The sequence below is a fragment of the Chiloscyllium plagiosum genome, unplaced genomic scaffold (genome assembly GCF_037043375.1).
Source record: "Chiloscyllium plagiosum isolate Xiang-an unplaced genomic scaffold, Cpla_swu_hap1 HiC_scaffold_35, whole genome shotgun sequence".
In the NCBI taxonomy this organism is placed as follows: domain Eukaryota; kingdom Metazoa; phylum Chordata; class Chondrichthyes; order Orectolobiformes; family Hemiscylliidae; genus Chiloscyllium; species Chiloscyllium plagiosum.
In genome coordinates this window covers 53,286,414-53,312,485 of record NW_028270173.1, presented here as the reverse complement: position 1 = coordinate 53,312,485, position 26,072 = coordinate 53,286,414, and the positions used below count along the sequence as shown (strand labels likewise).

At 43.8% G+C, this 26,072-nt stretch overlaps 2 protein-coding genes across 5 annotated transcripts in view; both read left to right on the top strand.

Moving 5' to 3' along the window:
* The window catches only part of LOC148140900 (class I histocompatibility antigen, F10 alpha chain-like), a 413,938-nt gene that overhangs the window by 282,197 nt on the left and 105,669 nt on the right, over positions 1 to 26,072 (top strand). The window lies entirely within an intron of this gene.
* Positions 25,130 to 26,072, top strand: part of LOC148140902 (class I histocompatibility antigen, F10 alpha chain-like) — a 68,303-nt gene continuing 67,360 nt past the window's right edge. For all 4 annotated transcript variants that reach the window (XM_087979683.1, XM_087979682.1, XM_087979681.1 and 1 more), the window contains exon 1: positions 25,130 to 25,295. In XM_087979683.1, coding sequence (XP_087835809.1) covers positions 25,154 to 25,295 — 142 coding nt within the window. In that variant the 5' untranslated portion in view covers positions 25,130 to 25,153. The remainder of the gene's footprint in view (positions 25,296 to 26,072) is intronic.

Here is a 26,072-nt window from a genome sequence, read left to right as displayed (position 1 = left end):
TGGATAGGGGTTTTCACAAATACCTTGTCAAACCCCAGGAGTGACAGCAACATGAACGGTGGTGAACAAGAAATAAGAAAGATTGGAATGGAAATCCTGTCAGAGAGAGGAGCAGCACTTCTTCAAATTGGCCATAACGAGAAGAGACGTGGCAGTGAGTTAAACAGTTAACAAAAACCTGAATTAACTGTGTGCGGATGCTGGAAATCAAAACATAAACAGAAATTGCTGGGAAAACTCAGCAGGTCTGACAGCATCTTTTGAGATAAATGTCGTGGGGGATGGGGATGGGTAAACAATAGGTGGAAATAGTCTAAAGAGAGAGATAAACAGTTAGACAAACAAAGGAGTGGATAATGGTTAGTCCGGGAACATTAATAGCTGCTCCTGGGACTATTTGCATCTGACAAAGGATTATGTCCAGTAGCAGCTGATGTGATAACAAGGCCTAGTATGTGGGGGTGGGGAAAAGTGACATTTCGCTTGGATCCATTTATGTATCTGAGACATTTTCACTCTCTCAGAACCCTGTTTCACCCTCCCAGACACTTAAACCTGTCAAAATAATCCCCCCCGAAGTGATTGCCTCGTGTCTGTCCAGGCTGGTTGATGTATTTTTTTGTCTTTATTGCACATTGACAGAATGCATACTGGCTGCAAGTTATGTGATAGTCCTTTAATGACTGTCCATTACTTATGTAGAGTCATGCCGTTTATTGTATTTTTCAACTTCACCAAAACTAATTTGGACCTCAGGTTTTCATAATTTGCCTTATGTGAAAAATTAACACCCTTGCTAGAATGCTCCCATGATTTTAAAGATTATATAACATTCTGTCGTTTTCAGATCACCCATTCTTGAAGTTTTTTTAAAAAATAATAACAAAATTATTAATTAATAATTTCTTCTTACAAAATACTAGATCTAGAATAACACATCCTGTCATTGGCCCTCCAACACTGTGTTTGAGAAAACCACCCGATAAAGACTCCACAATCTCGTTCTTCACAGCTTCGGCGTTCAACTGTGTTGTGTTTTCTCATTATATATGCGGATAGAAGTCACCCATGGCAACTTAGATGTCCATGTGACATAACACTCTCATGTCCTGATGAAAATCATGCCACACACCCCACCGCTATTTGGTGGCCTCTAAATGAATCTAACTAACGTCTGCTGCCCCCTGCTATCTTTTAGCCACGTCTGAACAGATTCCACACACCACTCCTGATCCGAGCTGTTCCCTTGGTAATCCATTCATCGCATCCCGTAATACTGTTCTAACACAACCTCCCTTTACAACTTGTCATTTGTTCCAAATCTTCGAATTTCCTTGACTATTCACCTCCCAGTTCTGCTAAACATGTGACCTTTGTTTGTGTAATAGCAATTAGCTCATAGTGAGCTCTGTTCGAGCCTTTTGCTTGATTGCCTTGCTGGGAATGTTCCATCCATTCAGGGGGAGTGCTGTTAACTTTACCTTTTTGACACCATTTCACTTTCAGACCATGCTCGATGTTCAGCTCTCTGTCCTGACTTCTCGTTTTCCTTGCCTTTGTTCTGCTTCCTGTTATCAAAATTACTTCCTTCCAATTAGGTTTGTATCCCCTAATGAGCTGGTTTAAACCCACACCAACAACTCTCGGAAATCTCGCTGTGGGGATATCAGTTCCGGTATTGTTAAAGGTGTAATCCGCCCAGCAGCTGCTCGCGGAACATTTACACTTCATTGTTCTTTACACTACCGCTATTCAAGTATAATTTGGTTCCAAATTTTATTAATTAAAAACCACCATCTCCCTGCCCACACTCCATATCCAACGAATAGAAGTAACACAGCAATGGCTGGTCTACCTACCCAGAAATCCCCGCGGTTGAGAACTTCCCCTATACAGGCCACAACAGGGAAGTACGCAGACGCAGTAACGCCCTCACTCTGGAGCATGCGCATTGTGACAGAGGGCTGGGTGATGCTGGTGGTGAGGATGTGGGAACGAGAAGGTGAACCTTGGAGCCGGAGGGTGGATGGGGAAATGGTTCAAAACATTTATTAAAGGCTGCAAACCTCGATTAAAGTCCTGCCTCCGACCGAAGGAAGGGCAGGAAAAAGGAGTAGACCCTGAATGGTCACTGTCAGGGGAGCACGGGAGCTCAGTGGTTAGCGCTGCTGCATTACAGCTCCAGGGACGGAGGTTCGATTCCACACTCGGGACCATTGTCTGTGTAGAGTTTCTCTGTGGGTTTCCTACCACAGACCAAAGATGTGCAGATTAGCTGAATTGGCCATACTTTAAATTACCCACAGTGTTCAGGCCGTGGGGAATGGGTCTGGGTGGGATGCTCTTTGAAGGATCTGTGTGGACTAAATGGAATTCTATGAGTTTGAAAAGTCAGCAAAAGCTGACAGCCTCTGGGAATATTCAAGTTTCCAAAGAATCCAGTTAAAAGTTTATTTCTTACCTTTTTTTTGTTGTATTTGAATAAAGTGTCTACATGCTTCACTTATGGTTGGCTGCTGGTGTGTAGTCCTTTCCCGATTACACTGAAAAATACCCAGGTAAGTAAATTTTGCTAATTTTTCCCCAAGAACTTGAACAATTGGGGCATTGAGTTAATTGCTTTTGCCATCTTGAAATGTTGTTAATAGTTTTTGATGGCTTGCTAACAGTGACCTGTTTGAATTGTTTACTTTGGGGACTGAGTGTCCACTTTTGAAACCAGAGTATGCACCTAATCTTCTGATTTATTGAGCCCTGTCTGCCCCATGTGGTGACTTGTTTGAAAGGAAATATTGAGTTGCCCTTTACACTTTGTAAAGCAGTCTTGAATCTCTCTACTTTTGAGTTGTCTGGGCTTGAATCTTTGCAAGGACCTGTTTGGGCAAAATTGTCTGTGTCTTGGCTTAGGTGTTGCCACCATACCTTGCTTTTTGGCCAGTGTTTCTGCCCTGTTTATTTCAGTTGCTCTGATTGTATTTCTGGCTTTCTTTTTTAATGACTTTAGTTTTCTTGGAAAATAGCAGGCTACTACATCTAAGATGGACAGATTTTTATTGAGCAAAAGTATCAAGATTTTAGTATATAGATTTAGGCCATAGGCCAGCCATGTTTTATTGAGTGATGGAACAGCCTCGAAGGGCTGAATGGCCTCTCCCTGTCCTCAGTTTATATGAGCTGCAGATTTGGAAATATTGCATTTGATCCTTGCCTCCAAATCACTGATGTATATTGTGAACAGCTGGAAGCTAAGTACAGATCTTTGTGTTATCCCATGAAGCACAACCTGCCAACATGAGAATGACCTGTATCTCTGATTCTGTCTGTTTGCCAATCATTAATCTGTGCCAGTCCTATCCAATATATTTAATCTTTCCAACTAGCCTGCGCAGAGGACTTCATCAAACATATTCTAAAAATTAAGTTTATTCACATCATTGGCTCTCTTAAAATTCTGTTTTAAGGAAACTCCAATGATTTTGTCCAACACAATTTCTCTTTTGCAAATCCACACTGACTATGCCCAAACCGTTCTTCAACACCTAGATGTGTATTATCCCATCCTCCACAATAGATTTATATGGTGTGGAGGTGCCGGTGTTGGACTGGGGTGAACAAAGTCAGTAATTAGACAACACCAGCTGATAGTCCAACAGGTTTATTTGAAATCACAAGCTTTCAAAGTGTAGCCCCTTTGTCAGGTGAAGTGAGTGAGAAAAACACAGAACACAATTTATTGGTAGAGAGATCAAGGGCAGAGAAATCCGATCATATAAATGGTGTGAGTCAAGTGTTGCACAGTTGGCCTCTGAAGGTGACGAAGAATAGTATACAGTGGGAGTAAAGTGTACACAGCTGAATAACAGCTGAAAGGATAATCTCTAACCTCTAATCAGAGGCAGAGAGATAATTACAAAAAAAATGAAAATAATGTGGTTCTGGACACAGCCCGATTGACTGGAGTAACAGGGAACACAAACGGAAGCTACTGGAAAAGCAATGCAGGCCCGGCAGTATCTGGGAAGAAATCCCAGAGGAAGGATCACCGGACCCAAAATGTTAACTCTGAATCTTTTTCTCAGATGCCGCTAGACCCACTAAGCAAACCCCCTCCTCATTTACAGTATCCGTAATTCTTTTGGTTTTGTTTGACTGGAATAATATGATCGGTGTAAGAATCGCATGTTACAGGTCTAACAAAAGTAATAAATCTAAAACTATATGATGTAATTAAGATAGAGAGATCATAATTTATCAAGGTGATTGTGTCAAAACAGGACAGAAAGGAAGGTTTTACAGATACAGAACTGTGTGGTGGGCTCACATGTAAATGACATGAACCCAAGATCATGGTTGAGGCCATCTTCATGGGTATTGAACTTGACTATCAGTTTTTGCTAATTGATTCTGTAGATTTGTAGCATTTTTTCCTGTTACCGATGTAGGCCTAACATGTTTGTAATTCCTTATTTTCTGTCTGGCTCCCTTCTTAAGTAATAGTGACATTCACTCATTTCCAATCAGCAAGAACAGATAATAAAAATGCATCAATTATCCCTATAGCCATCTCCTTCAACATGTTGGGATGAAGACTATCAGGCCCGAGAGATTTATCCATTTCCAGCTGCATTAATATCTCCAGTATAACCATATCATCTCTCAAATTTCTGGAGATCTCTGGTATCTTGCTTATTGAAAATATATATAAAGCTTCTCTGCCATTTCTATATTCATCAATATAAATTTTCTGTAATATATTCAACTTTATTTCAGTCGTGTTTTCTGTTTACATCTCTATGTAAGCTTGTACAGACTATTTACATATTTAAGTTGCTAAATTATGTTAAAGTTCTATTAGTTTATCAGACTCTCGGGTCTCTGTCATTGCATTCTATGAACCTTGCAAACGTGAGAATTGTTGCTATTTCTGGCAACTTTACAGATCATTCCTTTTCGTGCAAGGCAACACTGAACTTTATTTGTTAACCTCCGTTGACTGGCTTTTTTTTTCAGTTTTTGCAGCATGAACAAATGGATAGTTGCTGTAAGTCATGTAACCAAGCTTTTCAAACAAACCCACCCATTACTTTGTACAGTCATGCCTTATAAAGTATTTTTCCAATTCATCTGAACCATTTGTTACTCTTGCCTCCTTCATTTCCTTAATTAGAATGAACTTCTTCACTTTTAAACATAACGTAACAGTGTCTGAGTGACAACTCACTCCATTTGGGTCTTGAAGAATGAGATTACTAATTAGCATTTTTGCGTTACAAAATACTGGATCAAAAATGACACATGATCTAGTTGGTTAACCGAGATATTGCTGGACAACCTCATCCCAAATACATTCCGTTGAGGTGACGATTAGCGCACCAAGTAATTTCTAACTTCCCAAAGCCTAGCCACTATCTGCAAGGCACAAGTCAGGAGTGTGATGGAATACTCTACACTTGTCAGGATGAGAAAAGCTCAAAGAACACACAAGGAGCTTGAAGCCATCTCTCATAAAGCAACCAGCTTGATTGGTACCTAATCCTCAAATATCCACACTCTCCACCACCCACTTAGTTACATCAGTGTATACTAGCGATAAGATTCACTACAGAAATTTGCCAAAGATCCTGAGACAGCACCTTCTGAACCCATTACCACTTCCTTCCAAAAGGAGAAGAACAACAGATACATTCCAAGCAACAGATACTTAGGATCACCACCACCTACAGTTTCCTCTCTAAGCCATTCACCATTCTGTGTTGGAACTATATCACCGTTACTTTATTGTTGCTGAATCAAAATCCTGTAATTCCCTCTTCAATGGCATAATGGCTGTAACTAGAGCAGATGGACTGCTGATGTTCAAGAAGGCAGCTCACAGCTATCTTTTCAAGGGTAGCTAAGGACAGGCAGTAAATTCTAGCCCAGCCAATCTCGCTCTCATCCATGAGTGAATTGAAATAAAATATTGTCCTTCCCTGCATTATGCATAATTAGTTTACCCAGTGCATATGCAGATTGAAGTCACCCAGCTGTATTGCCCATGTTAGAACATAATTTCATCTCCTGATTAATACCACACCCCACACCATTACTACTGTTGGTGGCAAATAAACAAATCCAGCTGATATTGCTGCCCCTTCCTGTTTCTTAGCTCCACCCAGACAGCTGACACACATTTACTCTGCTGATCTGAAATCCTCCCTCATTACTGTATTGATCCCATCTATTATTATCAGTACAACACCACTTCCTTTTCCTTCTATCTGTCTTTAAATATTGCATTCCCAGTCCTGGTTACCATGCAGCCATTGTTTCAGCAACAACATTAGATCATACCCATGATCTTTATTTGTGCCTTTAAATTGATTATATTACTGTGAAAGCAGTGTGCTTTTAGGTCAAGTGCCTTTAACTTTGGATTTTTGACATCATTCTATTTTCAAACCTTAATCAGTGCCTCTACTTTGTTCTCCTACCTGCTATTCTCCCAAGAATCTTTTTGCTATCCTTTTACCAACTTCACTGCTTTCTAATTTGGGTTACCCCTCAAGTTTCCTTTCCCTGACAAGGTGGTTTAAACCCACCCCTATCAGCAGGAACAAATCTCTGAGAGAATATTGGGTCAGGTCCCATGAAGCTTTCACCCATCCAGCTTGACCAGGTTCCACGTGCCACAGAACCAGACTGAATTCCTCAGAAATCTGAAACAAAGACTGAAATATCAACCCTGGCTGATACTTTTGCATCATTGTTAGCCATGGGTGAGGTGCTGGAAGATTGGAGGGTCGGTATTCACTAGTGTTGGCATAACCTCCAAAGCTGAAAACTTAGACTTTTGTTCACCATCAATATTCCATTCCATTTCTGTTGAAAGGTAATCAACACCATTAGTAAATGTTGTTTTTCTTGCTCCACAGATCCTGTTGACTTCAGCTGAACATATCCAATACTTTCTATATTTGTTTCAGATTTCTAGTGTCGGGGTGGAATGACCAAATGATTCACTCTGCACCCAGGAGTTCACTGCCAGCACCAAAGAGTTTATTCCATTGGGGAAGAAAAACAGCTGAAAATCCAAAGAAGTCTTCACTAACAAAGGACAATGTACATTTTTATACATTTGTTTCATCCGGCCTTTAACGCTTCCAAACTAATCGTTAATTAATTACATATATTTTCAATTAAGGTAATTGTCTGTCTAAACAGCTACAGATGGACATGCTTGTGGTCAGCCCCAGTCCTCCATGGTCTCATAATGTTTCCCAGACTCTCCTCACTCCCTTCTTGGGACTTTTCACAATGGGCACTGTATTCAAGTACATTCCCGCCCAAATAACTGAAAATTAATTGGATATTCACCTTAAGGACTTTTTAAGTTCCTCATTAACCTCATTACATGAAATGCAAAAAACAATCTTTACTAGTTGTTATAATATCAGTTCCAATGAAGTTATATGGTTTCCACCTAATGTTAGAATTCTTTAGCTACTGAGTTACACCTAATGTTAGAATTTTTTAGCTACTGAGTTGTGAGCAGTTTCTTTCTCACCGTGTTTATGAGACACCCTGATCTTTACCCTTGGGTGTCTTACAATATGTTCATTTAACCTGCATTCTAGTTTCTGTACCTGTTCTCCCTGTAATGATATAGAGGCTGCTTTTACTCTCTGACACTGGTTTTCCCTCATGATTTTATTTGGATCTTTCCCCTTAATGTTTTCAGTTTTCATTTTTGTATATAAATGAATATAGAACTACCTCAGAATCCATACCGATGATTATTTGAAGGATCTTAACGAAAAGTTACTATTAGTATTGTAACAGATTGATTAAATAATTCAAGACAGACTCACTAATTAAATGTAGTGTATAATGCAGAAGCAGAAGTTGCAGGATCAGTTCATTCCTAAAAGGAAGAAAGATCCCAGGAGGAGGCATGGGCGGCCGTGGCTGACGAGGGAAGTAAAGAAACATATATAAAGTTAAAAGAGAAAAAGTATAACATAGCTAAGATAATTGGGAAAACTGAGGACTGGGAAGCTTTTAAAGAGCAACAGAGGATTACTAAGAAGGAAATACGCAGAGGAAAAATGAGGTACGAAGATAAACTGGCCAAGAATATTAAGGAGGATAGTAAAAGCTTTTTTAGGTATGTGCAAGGCAAAAAAATGGTTAGGACAAAAATTGGGCCCTTGAAGACAGAAACAGGGGAATATATTACTAGGAACAAAGAAATGGCAGAGGAATTAAATGGGTACTTCAGATCTGTGTTCACTTGGGAAGACACAAGCAATGTCCCTGAGGTAACAGTGGCTGAAGGACCTGAACTTAAGGGAATTTATATTTGCCAGGATTTGGTGTTGGAGAAGCTGTTAGGTCTGAAGGTTGATAAGTCTCCGGGGCCTGATGGTCTGCATCCCAGGGTACTGAAGGAGGTGGCTCGGGAAATCGTGGATGCGTTGGTGATTATTTTCCAGAGTTCAATAGATTCGGGGTCGGTTCCTGAGGATTGGAGGGTGGCAAATGTTATACCACTTTTTAAGAAAGGTGGGCGAGAGAAAGCAGGTAATTATAGACCAGTTAGTCTGACCTCAGTGGTGGGAAAGATGCTGGAGTCTATTATAAAGGATGAAATTACTGCACATCTGGATAGTAGTAACAAGATAGGACAGAGTCAGCATGGATTTATGAAGGGGAAATCATGCTTGACTAATCTTCTTGAATTTTTTGAGGATGTAACTATGAAGTTGGACGAGGGAAATCCAGTAGATGTAGTGTAACTGAACTTTCAGAAAGCTTTTGATAAAGTCCCACACAGGAGGTTAGTGAGTAAAATTAGGGTGCATGGTATTGGGGGCAAAGTACTAGATTGGATTGAAAATTGGTTGGCTAATAGGAAACAAAGGGTAGTGATAAACGGCTCCATTTCGGAATGGCAGGCAGTGACCAGTGGAGTACCGCAGGGATCCGTGCTGGGACCACAGCTTTTTACAATATATGTTAATGATATAGAAGATGGTATCAGCAATAACATTAGCAAATTTGCTGATGATACAAAGCTGGGTGGCAGGGTGAAAAGTGATGAGGATGTTAGGAGATTACAGGGTGACCTGGACAAGTTAGGTGAGTGGGCAGATGCATGGCAGATGCAGTTTAATGTGGATAAATGTATGGTTATCCACTTTGGTAGCAAGAACAGGAAGGCAGACTACTACCTCAATGGAATCAATTTATGTAAAGGGGCAGTACAGAGAGATCTGGGTGTTCTTGTACACCAGTCAATGAAGGCAAGCATGCAGGTACAGCAGGTAGTGAAGAAGGCTAATAGCATGCTGGCCTTCATAACAAGAGGAATTGAGTATAGAAGCAAAGAGGTGCTTCTGCAGCTGTACAGGACCCTGGTGAGACCACACATGGAGTACTGTGTGCAGTTCTGGTCTCCAAATTTGAGAAAAGACATTCTGGCTATTGAGGGAGTGCAGCGTAGGTTCATGAGGTCAATTCCTGGAATGGCAGGATTACCTTACACTGAAAGACTGAAGCGACTGGGCTTGTATACCCTTGAGTTTTGAAGATTGAGAGGGGATCTGATTGAGACGTATAAGATTATGAAAGGATTGGACACTCTCGCAGTAGGAAACATATTTCCACTGATGGATGAGTGCCGAACCAGAGGACACAGCTTAAAAATATGGGGTAGACCATTTAGGATAGAGCTCAGGAGAAACTTCTTCACCCAGAGAGTGGTGGCTGTGTGGAATGCTCTGCCACAGGGGGCAGTGGAGGCCCACTCTCTGGATTCATTTAAGAAGGAGTTGGATAGAGCTCTCAAAGATAGTGGAATCAAGGGTTATGGAGATAAGGCAGGAACAGGATACTGATTAGGAATCATCAGCCATGATTATATTGAATGGCGGTGCAGGCTCGAAGGGCTGAATGGCCTACTCCTGCACCTATTGTCTATTGTAGTGTTAAAATTTCTTATCTATGTCTTATGGTTAAACAACTGCAGCTGCATATTCTATCTCAGTTCTGGTACCTTGGGTCCACAGAGCGACGAGGTTGTGCAGGCTACATTCAGCAAATATTTTTCCAAGCTCGAAGACAACTGTCAGCCATGTTCTGCTGTTTCACTCAGGTGCAGTCATTGGCCGTTTTGTGCTGCTCGGTCATGGTTACCCGAACAATTCCCCTTTTGATAAGAGCCACCATCCAAAGACTCTTAAACCCAATTTTGTGAACAATTTATCACTTGGTATTACTCGCCTCATTTGTGCTCACCACTCATATGATTTGAAGAATCCAGGTCACTTAAATCAAATCAAATTGCCTGGATGAAGATGTCTTCCATGGTTTTTGTTGTTCCTTTCCTAAGGTGGAAGCGTTTTCTTCAGCTAGACATGCCAAGTGAATGATCTTGGCACTGGATACCATCGCAGTTTTATGCCCAGACAATATTCCAGCAACAGCAGTGAAGACTAAGCCTCCAGAATGAGCCATGCACCTAGCCAAGCTGATCTAGTGCAGCTACAACATTAGTATCTACCAAGAATGTGGAAAATCATCCAGTTGGGTCCTGTACACAAACTCCACCCTGTTTCCACCCTGTAATTCTACTCTCAATCATCAGCAAAACTATAAAACGTGTCATTGACAATGCCATCAAGTGGCACTTTCTCCACAATAACCTTATCACTCAGTTTGGGTTGCACTTGGCCCATTCACCTCCTACTGTCATTACAGCCTTGGTACAAAATGGACCAAAGAAAATTCAAGAGGGAAAGTAAGGATGACTGCCAATGATTTCAGTGTTTTATTTGACCGAGTGTAACCTTAATGAGTCCTGTAAAACTAGTCAATCGGAATCGGGGAAAACTCCCCACTGGTTGGAGACACATCCCGCACAATAAATAATGACTGTAATTGTTAAGAATCACTCACCATATCCAGAAGACATCACTGTATGAGTTCTTCAGGGTGATGTACTTCGCCCAACCATCTCCAGCTGTTTTGTCAATGATCTCCCCCCCTCCCCCCATCATAAGGACAGAGGTGGGGGTGCACAATATTCAGCACAATTCATGACCTTTCAGATACTGAGCAGTCAAAATGCAGCAAAGCCTGGACATGATCCCAACATCTACTATTCAGTAGCAAGTATCATCCAGCTGACACGTGTTAGACAATGACCATGCAGCTCATCACCCCAGCTCCAAGTCTGCTGACTGCTGTCCCACCTCACTCTGGGCCGGTAGCCAGTGGGCCCAGAACAGGGGCAACTAGTGGGCCCACAGTGGGGAAGCCAGCAGCCCAGAGTGAAGCGGGGACAGTAGCCAGTGGGCCCAGGGCAGGGGCAACCAGCATCTCTAGAGTGGGAGGCCAGTAGTCCAAAGCAACGATGGGTACTGGTTGGCAACCAGTGGAAAGCCCTTGTGGAAAGGCTAATGTCTATCTTATTAGCTTTGTTTTGTATTTTCCTGATTTGTATTATGTACATCTCTAATGTAGTATAACTTTCTTTCATTTTCTCTTTTTTTTGTACTAAGATTTGTATCTAAGCTGGCGCAGTGTGTTGGTGACATTGTACACTTTACACTGAACCCCTGGTCTTTTGTAACTTGAACACACAGGACAATAAACCTAATTCTAGTCCGATTGAAAAGACACAATGTAAAATCCTTAAGGAACAGTAAGATTGACTTTTCAAAATCTCAGTCTAAAATCTGAAACTGTACTTTCCCTATTCAAATGCTGACTAGCCTATCATGTATTTGTACTATTTTCAATTTGTATCTGTTTTATTTTAGCTTCAGAGAAGAAATTTATTTAATAATTCCATAACAATTTTCTTATTCTTGAGTTATCTGTCCATACTGCACACAGCGATGATCAGTGCCATGGATAGGGCAAGGAGGAAGGTCATGAATGTATCTAAAGAAAATCAGGAACTAACTTCAGAAACAAATAGTAACGATCACACATTCCTAAAATATCAGTTTCGGGAGGTTAAACACTACATTAACATTTCTACTCAGTTATTCCTATCGTTACATGTTATGATTTTACTCTTTCAAAAATGTTTCTGGCAATGTTGTCCTTTTGTAGGATTTTATAATCTACGATAAATAAATTGTTTAACATTCTATTTTGAAATAATTATTGCACTGGTTTAGAATGTTAATTTCATGGTGAACAAAGGCTTGAATTCTGTTTGAAAGTGTTTGAACATAATTGGATTTCCCATAAAGTCTGAACAAATGGGTCCTCACTTCCATTAGTTAACTAAACTTTATCAAGCAATCGGGTTTGAAACTGTACAAAATTTAATCAGCAATTAATGACTTTACAAAAATAAAGATTTAATCCAACTTCATATAACCTTTAATAACAACTAAATTCTTGGTTAAATCTCCGCAAAGAGTAACTGGAGGATGGGTGTCTCACTTTACCAAGTAATGTTTCACAATACTATTTGAGTATTATGTGTTTAATATGTTTTCAAACTCATGCTTCGTGCCAAACATCACTCCATTAGTGAACATCTTATTTCCCCACTCCATCTTGGTGACTGGTCCATGGTAGCTCCCAGTTAAACAATGCTGTAATTTTGAAAATTTTCATACATGTTTTAAAACCCCTCCATGGTCTCACTTCTCCCTGTCTCCGTAACGTCCTTAAGCCCACAACCCTTCAGGGTCTCTGTACTCCTCCAACTCTGGCCTCTTCAAGTTGCCTCTGTCTTAATTCCTCCTCCAACAAAGTGTGTCTCTCCAACTCACTGGACCCTGAAGTAGGGAATGCCCTTCCTGAACATCTCTACCTCTTTCGATCTTGTTTTAAGATGCTCTAAAACCACCTCTTTGACCAAGTGTGCAGTCACCTGACCTTTTTTTAAAAAAGCTTCATTCACAGGATGAGGGCATCAACAGCCAGGCCAGCATTTATTGGCCATTCCTAATTGGAATAATTCAGAAGCATTCATCAAAAATGGTTTCATGGTCATCACCCAGTAGCTGCTTAAGTGATTTGGTCTTAAATTGTGTTTGCTAATTATTCTTAAGTGTCTATTTCATCAAAGATACTATATAAATGCAAGATATTGTTGTTGTTTAGATATATTTTCGAGGGTGTGATGTGCTTACCATTGCTGAGACAAACAACAGCTGGATTGTAAATCAGACGCGCTGCCCCTAAGCTAATGTGAAAGGTGATGTTTTGATGTTAGGTATGCAATTTGCGTCACCCTATTAGTCTTCAATAATATGGAGGATGTGTACTGTGTATATTGTAAAATATAACCGACAATTATAAATGTAGTGAGGCAGCTCAGAGAGCCACAGACTGCACTGAAAGGATGTGACCAACTTCGCACTTTGTGTCATGCAAATTGGATCCAAAGTGGAAATTTTTTTACAATTTTTAGACGGTAAATATGCAAATAGGAAAACAATCTTTTCCTATTTATATCATTAAACTGAATATAAATGCTGATAATTGTGGTTAGTCATCAATAAATAATTGTTTGTTGTTGATTGAATTCATTGCTAATAATTTCACGAGATTTTCACTCAGCAGCTTGTGGGTCCTCGTATCAGCAGTTGTTGAGGGTCAGTTCAATGCGACCTGGGAGAGTTAAGGCCATTCATGGGTCACAGGTCAGTATCAGTCACTGCTAACCCTCGGCTGGCTGGGAATCCCATGGACCCCAGTGTTCTTCCTGGTACTGAGTCTAATTCAGGACACAGTCACAGGGGAGACACTCAGACCCTGGGGGAGGGAGGGGAGTGCAGAGAGAGAAATGAAGAATGTGGTGTGGGGGCTTCATGGAGTGGATTAATGACAGAGAGTGGTGTGGGACGTTTAGTTCCAGAGGATCCAGTATGGGAGTTGATGGTGAGAGTCTGGTACAGAGAATCCAACATGGAGATTCAGCTGGTTCCCTGCAGTCATGGGAGAACCCATCTCCCCAGTGATCCTCATGGAGCATTCCATGTGCTGGAGGCAGACCCACAATGTCATTAGGGAGGGAGGGAATTCCAAGATTTGGAGCCAGTGACAGTGAAGGAATGGATGGTCAGGATGGTGAGTGGCTTTGAGGGAACCTGCAGATGATGGTGTTCCTCGGTGAAGCTACAGAACAGGACGAGGTGTGCAGAAACAACAGGAGCAGCACAGACAGAGCTCAGTGATTCCACAACCAACAGATCAGATCTGCTGTCCTACCACATCCAGTCATGATCATTCAACAACTCAATGTAGGAGGAGGAGGCTCCACTTGGGTTGCTGGATTCCTGCTCCATGGACAATCCCGATGTACCATCACCTCTCCATGTTAGAAGGACTGAGCCATATGTTTACTGTGAGAGGGGGATCCCAGGGTCCTAGTGCTGTCCTGATGCTCCTGAGCTGGTGGGGGAGGCCTCTTCTCAGCCCCAGCCTTACTGGCTCAGAGCCTGAACCTCAGCCTGGCTGTGCTGGAGCTTCCCCATCACTGGGACCGGGTCATCACTTAGCACTTGTTCCATTTTTCTGCTTCTGCAGCTTCACATCAAACAATGGATCAAATTTCTCAACAAATAGGGTGCAGTCTCCAAAGATTGTTGTATTATCGGTTTTTCCAGTTTGTAAACAGAAGCTGTTTCCCCTCAGAGTGTTTAATTCCCAGTCCCTGACTGGAATAGGGACAGTGTATTCCCAGAATGTTGCTGATCCTTTCCTTTACCTCCCTGTGTTTTCCCTGAGTCCCTCCCGATGAGTGCAGAATTCAGCTTTCCATTCTGTCTCTCAGTTCTGCAGCTCAGGATGAGGACAGGAACTTTCCTGGGATTTTACGTGAGGGGGTTCGCAGTGTTTCATGAGGGAACTGGTCTCTCACCAGTCTGGGCCTCTCACCAGTGTAACATTCCCTGAGAGACTGGGAGCTCAGGTTGATAGCTGTCCCTGGAAGGCAGGGAGATGAGCAGATTCTTCATCATCTCCGGACTGCTATTGAAAGCAACCAGGAAGATGGTAAAAGGGAATAGGCTCCCAGTAATGGACTGCCAGTGGGAGCAGGGTGCCAGATGAAAGGGTGATGAGTGATTGTGTTGGTAAGCCGTATTCCCAATCAGGGGCAGGGTGCTGACAGGCAGCATTTATATAGCAGCCAAGGACTACACTGTGCTCATTGCTGTCTGGCCTGTGTTATATAATGTTCACTGACACTGATCCTGAGAGTGAATGAAGCTCGAGTCTATAAAAAGAGAGGTTAAACAATCACAACTACAGCCAGTACGTCTGGTCAAGCAACATGGCCAGCATCACTGGCATCACAATTAGCATTGCTGGCTGCATGACTGGTATTGTTGGTACCATGTATTACTGTCACCACAGACATTGTGACTGATCATGCCCAGTCACACAGATACCATGGACCGTATTTCCAGTGTTACATCCGTTATTACTGATATACTGGCACCCATGACCACATCCATCTCAAAGGGCAAGGGTAATAGATCGATGGTAACACTATCATCTGCAAGTTCCCCTCCAGGCTACTCATCATCCTGACTTGGAAATGTATCCAGGATGAGGAGGAACCAGTGTGGGGCGGGGATGGACAAAGTTAAAAATCACACAACACCAAGTTATAGTCCCAAGTTATAGTTTATTTGGAAGCACTAGTTTTCAGAGCGCGGCTCCTTCATCAGGAAATATATCGCCGTACCTTCCCTGTCACTGGGTCAAAATCCTGGAATTCCCTCCCAAGAGTATTGTGGGTCCACCCATAGCACATAAAACATAGAACATAGAACAGTACAGGCCCTTCAGCCCATGATGCTGTGCTGAACATTTTTTTTTATTTCAAAAATATACTTTCTTCATAAAATAATTTGATGGTCTGTACAGTTGGTCATGCCATACATATGTAAACATGTACATACAGAGATCAAAACTTATCATTTTTATACAGGTCTGTACATTTTTTGATCATATGCCCATGTAATTAGCTGAGGCATCAGCAGAGCCCAAATGACTGCATGGGCCCCCTGTTCTTCGTTAGGCAGGCAGACTTTACACAGTGGTCTTTCCCCACCGCGCCTTGGCGGCAGCTGCCCCAAGCTTCAGCGCGTCCCTCAACATGTAGTCCTGGACCATGGAATGTGCCAGTCTGCAACACTCAGTCGGGGTCAACTCCTTCAGCTGGAAGATCAGCAGGTTTTGGACCACCCAGAGAGCGTCCTTCACCGAGTTGATGATCCTCCAGGCACAGTTGATGTTCGTCTCGGTGTGCGTCCCGGGGATCAGACTGTAGAGCACGGAGTCCCGCGTCACGGCGCTGCTCGGGACGGACCTCAACAAACAACACTGCATTCCTCGCCAGACTTCCTCTGCATAGGCACATTCCAGAAGGAGGTGTGTGACAGTCTCGTCCCCCCCGCAGCCGCTTCGAGGGCAGCTTGCGGTGCGGCTGAGAGTCCGGGCGTGCATAAAGGATCTCACAGGCAGAGCCCTTCTCACCACCAGCCAAGCCATGTCTTGGTGCTTGTTGGAAAGTTCTGGCGATGAGGCATTCTGCCAAATGGCTTTGACAGTCTGCTCAGGGAACCGCTCGATAGGATCCGCCCTCTCCTTTTCCCGAAGGGTCTCCAGGACACTACGTACTGACCACTTCCTGATGGACTTGTGGTCAAAGGTACTTTTTCTTCATAAATTTCTCCACGAAGGACAGGTGATACGGAACGGTCCAACTACTCAGAGCGTTCCGTGGCAGCGAGGCCAGGCCCATCCTTTGCAACACCGGGGACAGGTTTTATCTTAATCTAAGATCAGCCTGAAAAATCACACAACACCAGGTTAGAGTCCAACAGGTTTATTTGGAAGCACTAGCTTTCGGAGCACTGCTCCTTCAAATGGTGGTTGTGGAGCAGGACCAGAAGACACAGAATTTATAGCAAAAGGGTTACGGAGTCACGGAGTTGTAATGACATATTAAACAAACTTAGATTAAGTCTTGCATCTTTTCGGAGGAGTCATGTTGGTTTCAGCTCTTTGATATGCAAATTTGAAAACTCCTTTGAAGGTACATTCTCAAGGTAGCTTCAGTTTATCTAACAATAGACGTTATCCCAGCTCAGACAATGTATTAAAGGTGTGAACTTAAAGTCTGTCCCAGTGTTGAATCAGTTTTATTTCTAAAGTGGGACTTTTAGATTCTGACATGGATTTATGCAGTTTTTGAGCAAAAAAAAATGTAATTCAGCAACTGCAGATCCACGCCATAAATGTATATGTGCACGTGTGCAGGAGAGAGAGTGTGTATGTGAGTGTGTGCATGTGGGTGTGAGTGTATGTGAAAGAATGTGTGTATATGTGTGTGTAGGTTTGGTCAAGTGTGTGTCTGAGTGTGAGAGGGTGTGTGCATGGGGGTTTGTTTGGAGGAAAAGGTAGATTTTCACTCCCCCCCCCCCCCCCAACAGCAGCCTGGGCCAGGCATTAAGTGAAAGTGCGATATCTTCTAGGGTGTGGGTACATTTTATTTTGTTCCAAAACTGCAGACTTACAGACATTATCAACCATCCAATTCTTAACACACATTGAGTAAACGTCACTTTGAGCTTCCTGGTTAGTTTGGGGAAGGCTTGTTGGGGAGTTGGATGGTCTTAACTCCCCCAGTTCACATTGAATTGAAGCTCCACATCTGCTGATTCCAAGAGCCACAAATTGCTGAGTGAATGAATTAAACCTTTCTTGTGAAATTCATTAATGAAAAAAGTGGACAAATCAACCACTGACAATTATTTATTAATGACACACTACAATTGACAATGAAGGGTCCCCTCCATCTGTCCCAGCCCAGAAGCTTGTGTGCTCAGCCCTGGGTGAAACATTCAGCTGGTGAGCCTGCCCTTTCCTCCCTCCAATAGCTGCTGGGTCACCAGTCAGTGAAGTATTCCTGACTCCCAGCAGCTGCCTGGCCCCCTCTTCACACTCATTCAGATCCTTCTGAAAGAAAAGCCCCCACCCCAGGAATGAACACTCCCAGACATTATCAACCATCCAACTCTGAAACACACATATTAAATAAACATCATTTTGTGCTTCCTGAACAAAAACAGAGATTGCTGGAAAAGCTCAGCAGGTCTGGCAGCATCTGTCAAGAGAAATCAAAGAAATCAGACCAGTTCTGAGGAAAGGTCACCAGACCCGAAATGGTAACTCTGATTTCTCTGCACAGATGCTGCCAGACCTGCTGAGCTTTTCCAGCCATTTCCATTGTTGTTTCTGATTTACATCATGGAGGAAGGGCTCATGCCCGAAACGTCGATTCTCCTGCTCCTTGGATGTTGCCTGACCTGCTGCGCTTTTCCAGCAACACATTTTCAGCTCTGATTTACAGCATGTACAGTTCTGTCGGTGTACACTGTGTACATCCTGCTTGGTTTGGGGAAGGCTTCCTGGGGAGTTACATGGTCATAACCCCCTCCCAGTTCACACTGAACTGAAGCTCAAACACTGCTGATTCCAATATCCACAATCTGCAGAGTGAATGAATTAACCCTTTCCTGTGAAATCATTAATGAAGAATTCCGACAAATCAATGATCAACAATAATTTATTGATTGGCAACTGCAATGATCAGTTAATCGCTGAAGATAAAATGTGACAGATTTGAGAAAGTGTGAGGGAGGAACCATCCGTGAAGATCCCTCTGACGGTGACACTGCTCACATTTCTGAGACGGGATGGAAACACGACTTGAGAAGGTCTCACTTGAAGAATCAGGATCCTGACCTGCTGGATCTGGGATCCACTGTTCAATCCGTGGAAGCACATTGCCAGGAGAAGTCAATCTCAATCCTGAAAGAACTGGGTGTGAGCAATGAGCTGTAATTCAGTGTATCTGCTGTGATATGGAAGGATGGACGGTGTTTCCATGTTCACACAGGAACACGAGAATCCCGCTATTCCTCAATGAGACTCCTGGAATGTCCTGGAGTGGATCCCAGGAAACCCACGAGGTCAGGAATGGACAGAAACAAGATAATCGCTTCAGGGAGGGAAGAGGAGGGGAGTTAGACTAGCAGGTATTAACAGTGTCCGGGAAGGTGAGGCAGGGCCAGGAGGAGACTGAAATCAGTCTGACAGCATTTAACAGTGTCTGGGAAGGTGGGACAAAGTCTGGAGGGGATTGAAATTGGACTGTCAATTGGACTGCTACAGCTGTAACAGTATCTGGGAGGGTGAGACAGGGCAAGGAGAGGGTTGAAATTAGTCAGGCAGGTTTTAAAGGTGTGTGGGAGGGTGGGACAGGGCCAGGAGGGGAGGGGGATTAGTCTGACAGGGTTTAACAGTGTCTGGGAGGGTGGGACAGGGTCAGGAGGGGAGGGGAATTAGTCTGACAGGGTTTGACAGTGTCTGGGAGGGTGGGACAGGGTCAGAAGGGGAGGGGAATTAGTCTGACAGGGTTTAACAGTGACTGGGAGGGTGGGACAGGGTCAGGAGGGGAGGAGAATTAATCTGACAGGGTTTAACAGTGTCTGAGAGGGTGGGACAGAGTCAGGACGGGAGGGGGATTAGTCTGACAGGGTTTGACAGTGTCTGGGAGGGTGGGACAGGGTCAGAAGGGGAGGGGAATTAGTCTGACAGGGTTTAACAGTGACTGGGAGGGTGAGACAGGGTCAGGAGGGGAGAGGAATTAGTCTGACAGGGTTTAACAGTGTCTGGGAGGGTGGGACAGGGTCAGGAGGGGAGGGGAATTAGTCTGACAGGGTTTAACAGTGTCTGGGAGGGTGGGACAGGGTCAGGAGGGGAGGGGAATCAGTCTGACATGGTTTAACAGTGTCTGGGAGGGTGGGACAGGGTCAGGAGGGGAGGGGAATTAGTCTGACAGGGTTTAACAGTCTCTGGGAGGGTGGGACAGGGTCAGGAGGGGAGGGGAATTAGTCTGACAGGGTTTAACAGTGTCTGGGAGGGTGGGACAGGGTCAGGAGGGGAGGGGAATTAGTCTGACAGGGTTTAACAGTCTCTGGGAGGGTGGGACAGGGTCAGGAGGGGAGTGAAGAAGTTCCAAATAAGTCTACAGCGAGAAATTGACATATCATTTACTAAATTATGAAGAAGCTGGAACAGAGATGTCCAAGGCTGAGAAAATAACAAAAGAATGTTTGAAATGGAAATAAATATAAAATGACACACTCTGAAACATTCACTCACTCATTGGACCCAGGATTCAATCACCCTCAGCATTAATGAACCACATTCACACAGCACAGTGCAGAGGGAGTCAAGGGTGAAGGAGTCATAGAGTCATAGAGTCATCGTGATGTACAGCATGGAAACAGACCCTTCGGTCCAACCCGTCCATGCCAACCAGATATCCCAACCCAATCTATTCCCACCTGCCAGCACCCGGCCCATATCCCTCCAAACCCTTCCTATTCATATACCCATCCAAATGCCTCTTAAATGTTGTCATTGTACCAGCCTCTACCACTTCCTGAGACAGCTCATTCCATACCCGTACCACCCTCTGTGTGAAAAAGTTGCCCCTTAGGTCTCTTTTATATCTTTCCCCTCTCACTCTAAACCTATGCCCTCTAGTTCTGGACTCCCTGACCCCAGAGAAAAGACGTTGCCTATATACCCTATCCATGCCCCTCATAATTTTGTAAACCTCTGTAAACCTCTTTACTCAGAGAGTAGTAAGAGTATGGAATGCTTTGCCAGCAACTGTAGTAGATTTGCCAACTTTAAGTACATTTAAGTCATCATTGGACAAGCATATGGAATAGTGTAGGTTAGATGGGCTTCAGATTGGTATGATAGGTCGGTGCAACATCGAGGGCCGAAGGGCCTGTACTGCGCTGTAATGTTCTACGTTCTATGTTCTATAAGGTCACCCCACAGCCTCCGACGCTCCAGCGAACACAACCCCAGCCTGTTCAGCCTCTCCCTCTAGCTAAAATCCTCCAACCCTGGCAACAGGGTTTCTAAAGGTTTTCTAAAACCTTTCAAGTTTCACAACATCTTTCCGATAGGAAGGAGACCAGAATTGCATGCAATATTCCAACAGTGGCCTAACCAATGTCCTGTACAACCACAACATGACTTCCCAACTCCTGTAGTCAGTGCTCTGACCAACAAAAGAAAGCTATCCTATTATATTTATCTGCGACTCCACTTTCAAGGAGCTATGAACCTGCACTCCAAGGTCTCTTCAGTAACACTCCCTAGGACCTTACCATTGAGTGCATAAGTCCTGCTAAGATTTGCTTTCCCAAAATGCAGCACCTTGCATTTAGCTGAATTCAACTCCATCTGCCACTTCTCAGCCCATTGGCCCATCTGGTCAAGATCCTGTTGTAATCTGAGGGAACCTTCTTCGCTGTCCACTTCACCTCCAATTTTGGTGTCATCTGCAAACTTGCTTACTGTACCTCTTATGCTCACATCTAAATCATTTATGTAAATGACAAAGTAGAGGACCCAGCACTGATCCTTGTGGCACTCCACTGGTCACAGGCCTCCAGTCTGAAAAACAACTCTCAACCACCACCCCCTGTCATCTACCTTTGGGCCAGTTCTGTATCCAAATGCTAGTTCTCCCTGTATTCGGTGAGATCTAACCCTGCTCACCAGTCTCCCATAAGGAACCTTGTTGAATGCCTTACTGATTACATCTACTGCTCTGCCCTCATCAATCCTCTTTGTTACTTCCTCAAAAAACTCAATCATGTTTGTGAGACATAATTTCCCATGCACAAAGTCATGTTGACTATCCCTAATCAGTCCTTGCCTTTCCAAATGCATGTACATCCTGTCCCTCTGGATTCTCGTTATCTTATTTCTGAAGGCTTCCCATTTTCCAGCCGTCCCTTTACCTGCGAACATCTGCCCTCAATCAGCTTTTGAAAGTTCTTGCCTAATACCATCAAAATTGGCCTTTCTCCAATTTAGAACTTCAACTTTTAGATCTGGTCTATCCTTTTCCATCACTATTTTAAAACAAATAGAATTATGGTTGCTGGCCCCAAAGTGCTCCCCCACTGACACCCCAGTCACCTGCCCAGCCTTATTTCCCAAGAGTAAGTCAAGTTTTGCACCTTCTCTGGTAGGTACATCCACATACTGAATCAGAAAATTGTCTTGTACCCACTGAATAAAATCCTCTCCATCGAAACCCTTCACACTATGGCAGTCCCAGTCTATGTTTGGAAAGTTAAAATCCCCTACCATAACTACCCTATTATTCTTACAGATAGCTGAGATCTCCTCACAAGTTTGTTTCTCAATTTCTCTCTGACTCTGAGGGGGTCTGTAATACAATCCCAAAAACATTATCATCCCGTTCTTATTTCTCAATTCCACCCAAATAACTTCCCTGGATGTATTTCCAGGAATATTCTTCCTCAGCACAGCTGTAATCCTGTCCCTTGTCAAAAATGCCACTCCCCTCCTCCCTTGCCTCCCTTTCTATCCTTCCTGTAGCATTTGTATCCTGGAACATTAAGCTGCCAGTCCTGCCCATCCCTGAGCCATGTTTCTGTAATTGCTATGATATCCCAGTCCCATGTTCCTAACCATGCCCTGAGTTCATCTGCCTTCCCTGTTCGGCCCCTTGCATTGAAATAAATGCAGTTTAATTTATTAGTCCTACCTTGTCTTTGTCGGCCCTGACTGTTTGACTCGCTTCTGTTCTCAACAGTACCAGTCTCAGATTGATCTCTTTCCTCACTATCTCCCTGGGTCCCACCACCCCCCTCCCCCAATCGTACTTGTTTAAATCCTCTTGAGCAGCTCCAGCAAATTTCCCTGCCAGTATATTGGTCCTTTTCCAATTCAGGTGCAATCTGTCCTTCTTGTACAAGTCACTTCTACCCCAAAAGAGATTTCAATGATCCAAAAATGTGAATCCGTCCCCCATACACCAGCTGCTCAGCCATGCATTCATCTGCTGTATCCTCCTATTCTTGCCCTCACTAGCTCGTAGCACTGGGAGCATTCCAGATATAACTACTCTCGAGGACCTCCTTTTTAAATTTCTGCCTAATTCTCTGTAATCTCCCTACAGAATTGCATCCATTTCCCTTCCTATGTTATTGGTTCCAATGTGGACAATGATCTCTTGCTGGACCTCTGTCCCCCATGAGAACATTCTGCACCCTCTCTGAGACATCCTTAATCCTGGCACCAGGGAAGCAACACACCATTCTGATTTTTCTCTGCTGGCCACAGAAACGTCTGCCTGAACCTCAGACTACAGAATCCCCTAACACAATTGATCTCTTGGAAGCTGACGTGCCACTTCTTGCATTAGAGCCAGTCTCAATACCAGAAACTTGGCTGTTTGTGCTATGTTCCCCTGAGAATCCATCACCCCCTACATTTTCCTACAGCTTACCTGTTTGAAATGGGTATATCCATAAAATACTCCTGCACTAGGTGCCGACCTCTCTTACCTTTCCTGGAGTTAGCCTATCTATGTGATTGTATCTGAGACGTTCCCTCCTTCCTATAACTGCCATCCATCACATACTGTTGCTGTTCCAAATTCCTTATTGCTTCTAATTGTCTCTCCAAATGATCCATTCGATCTGATAAGATTCGCAGCCATATTTATGGCAGATATACTCCACAGTAACCCTTAAACTCTCTTTATACTCCCACAAGAAGTACTTATCACTCTATTAAAGGCCATTTTTGCTCCTTCACAATCTACAGACACAGAAATTAACACTTATTCCTCTACAAACACTGCCCGGGTTAAATTAATAGTTATGGCTTATATTTTAAGTTTAATCAAGAGACATATCTCCAAAAAATATAATGAAGAAAGAACCCACTCTACTCACTACTGCAGATTATCTGTCGGCCACAATTAAAACAATGATTAACTTATCTGATTCTGTGCTGTAAACTTCGCTCAACAGTTCCTCCACGATTAGTTGTGAATCTCACTGTTTGATCATTTTCCCAGATGCAATTCGATGTCCAGCGATACACAAATTCAAACATCAAAGGCAGTAACTGTGCAGGTTCTCTCTCTCTCTCTCTCTCTCTCTCTCTCCTGCAATGTCCTCACCATGTGCTTCCTTTGTATGTTCTTCTCCCTTTTAAGTTCAAGTCTTAGATAGATAGTGTTGTGATTTGCTAGGGAGTCAAAAGTTATGAGGAAATGGCAGATTAATCATCATCCTGTTGAATGGAGACAAGGCCAATGGGCCCAACAAGTCCATCCCTACCCTCTAAACAGTAGCCTACACAGTCCCATCCTATTACTGACTAACACACCTACACATCCCTGAACACAAGGGGTCAGTTTTACATGACCAATTCACCTAACCTGCACATCTTTGGACTGTGGGAGGAAACCGGAGGAAACCCACGCAGACACGGGGAGAATGTGCAGACTCCACACAGACAGTCGCCCGAGGCTGGGATTGAACTCAGGTCCCTGGCACTATGAGGCAGCTGTGCTCGCCATTGAGCCACCCACATCAACATCAGCCCACATTAGGGGCTGTACCTTCAGTTAGCTGGGCTTTCACCAACTCCCTCCCTACACCTTTCCATCTGTCTCTCATAAGCTCTTTCTGAAAAAGGGTCATTGGACACATAACCTAAACATTGTTCTCTCTCCAAAGATGCTGCCAGACCTGCCGAGTTTCTCCAGCAATTTCACCTTTTGTTGATCCCACTCTTGTAACCTGCCCAAACATGTTGTTTCTCAGCCCATCAATCTTCCCAATCCGCCTGATGGCAGTCTGTGAGAGAGGGGAATCCTTCACAGTGAGGACATCCTGCAGAAGGCAATGTCAGAGCACTGCAGCCTTTTCCCCGGGAGTAACCAGGGACCCTGTTCATCCTGTGGCTACCCCTCAGCAACACGGAGGGTGGAAAAAGGGGAAAATGTGGCTTGGTAGCATCCTCTGTTCGGTCAAATACTCCTTGAAGAGACAGGAGATGTTTAGCACTGCCTGAAGGGGACAGTATCGATGTGTGTAGTTGTTACTGACTGTAACCTGACTGAGAGATATCTTCCCAGAAACTGGTGACGAGTGACTGCTTATCTCTTGAATTGGATGTTCCTCTGAGACTAACCAGATCTCCGCTTCTGCAATCAGGAAATGATCGAGGATCAACATGAAATGCTGCATCGCGAAAGTTGTCTTTGATGATTTCCGGTTTATTAACAGCTGTTGAGCTATTTCTCCTCGGAGTAATCAATTCCCTGTTTAGGAAACAGGGTCACTATATTCCCAGAATGTTGCTGATCCTTCTCTCCATCTCCCTGTGTTTTTCCCGGGTCTCTCTCGGTAAGTACAGAATTCAGCTTTCCATTCTCTCTCTCTCTCTCTCTCTGTGTCTGGGGTGAATGTGAATCTCTTGGTGGGAGTTTGAAATGGGAGATGTTTGATCAGCCGCCTGTTACACAGCCAGCCTGATCTTTCAGACCACCAGGAGGCTGGAAGAACACAGCAAGCCAGGCAGCATCAGGAGGGACACAAGTGGACGTTTCGGGTGTAATCTCTCTTCAGGAATGGAGATAGAGATGGGAGGAGCTGCAGGTACAGGAGGGAGGGTTATGGGTGGGGAGAGGGGCAGAATGGTGAGGTGAATACAGGTGGTGGGTATGACCTGGTTGGTCGATGGGAGGGATGAATCTGGTTCGTAACTGGAAGGAAGGCTGAGGTTGTTGAGTCCTCCTTGGCTGTGGGCTGCCCCAATGGAAGTGTCGTTCCTCCAGTTTGTGGTCTGATTCACTGTGGCAATGGAGGGGGCCAAGGGTAGACATGTTGGAGAGGGAGTGGGAGGGGGAACTGAAATGGGCAGTGACTGGGAGGTCAGTTCAGCCTTTACAGGCCTGGCTGAGATGCTCCATCACCAAGAATATCTTCCCCTCCCCACCCCTCTCTGTCTTCCGTAAGGACCATTCCCTCTGTCACTCCTTGGTTTGTGCAACTTCTCTCCCCACCAACTCCCTAACCTCACCGCCCCATACCTTCCCCTGCAACCGTACAAGATGCAAAACCTGCCACTACACTACTACCTCCATCCAGTCCTTCGGCGTGAGACAGAGATTCACCTACCTC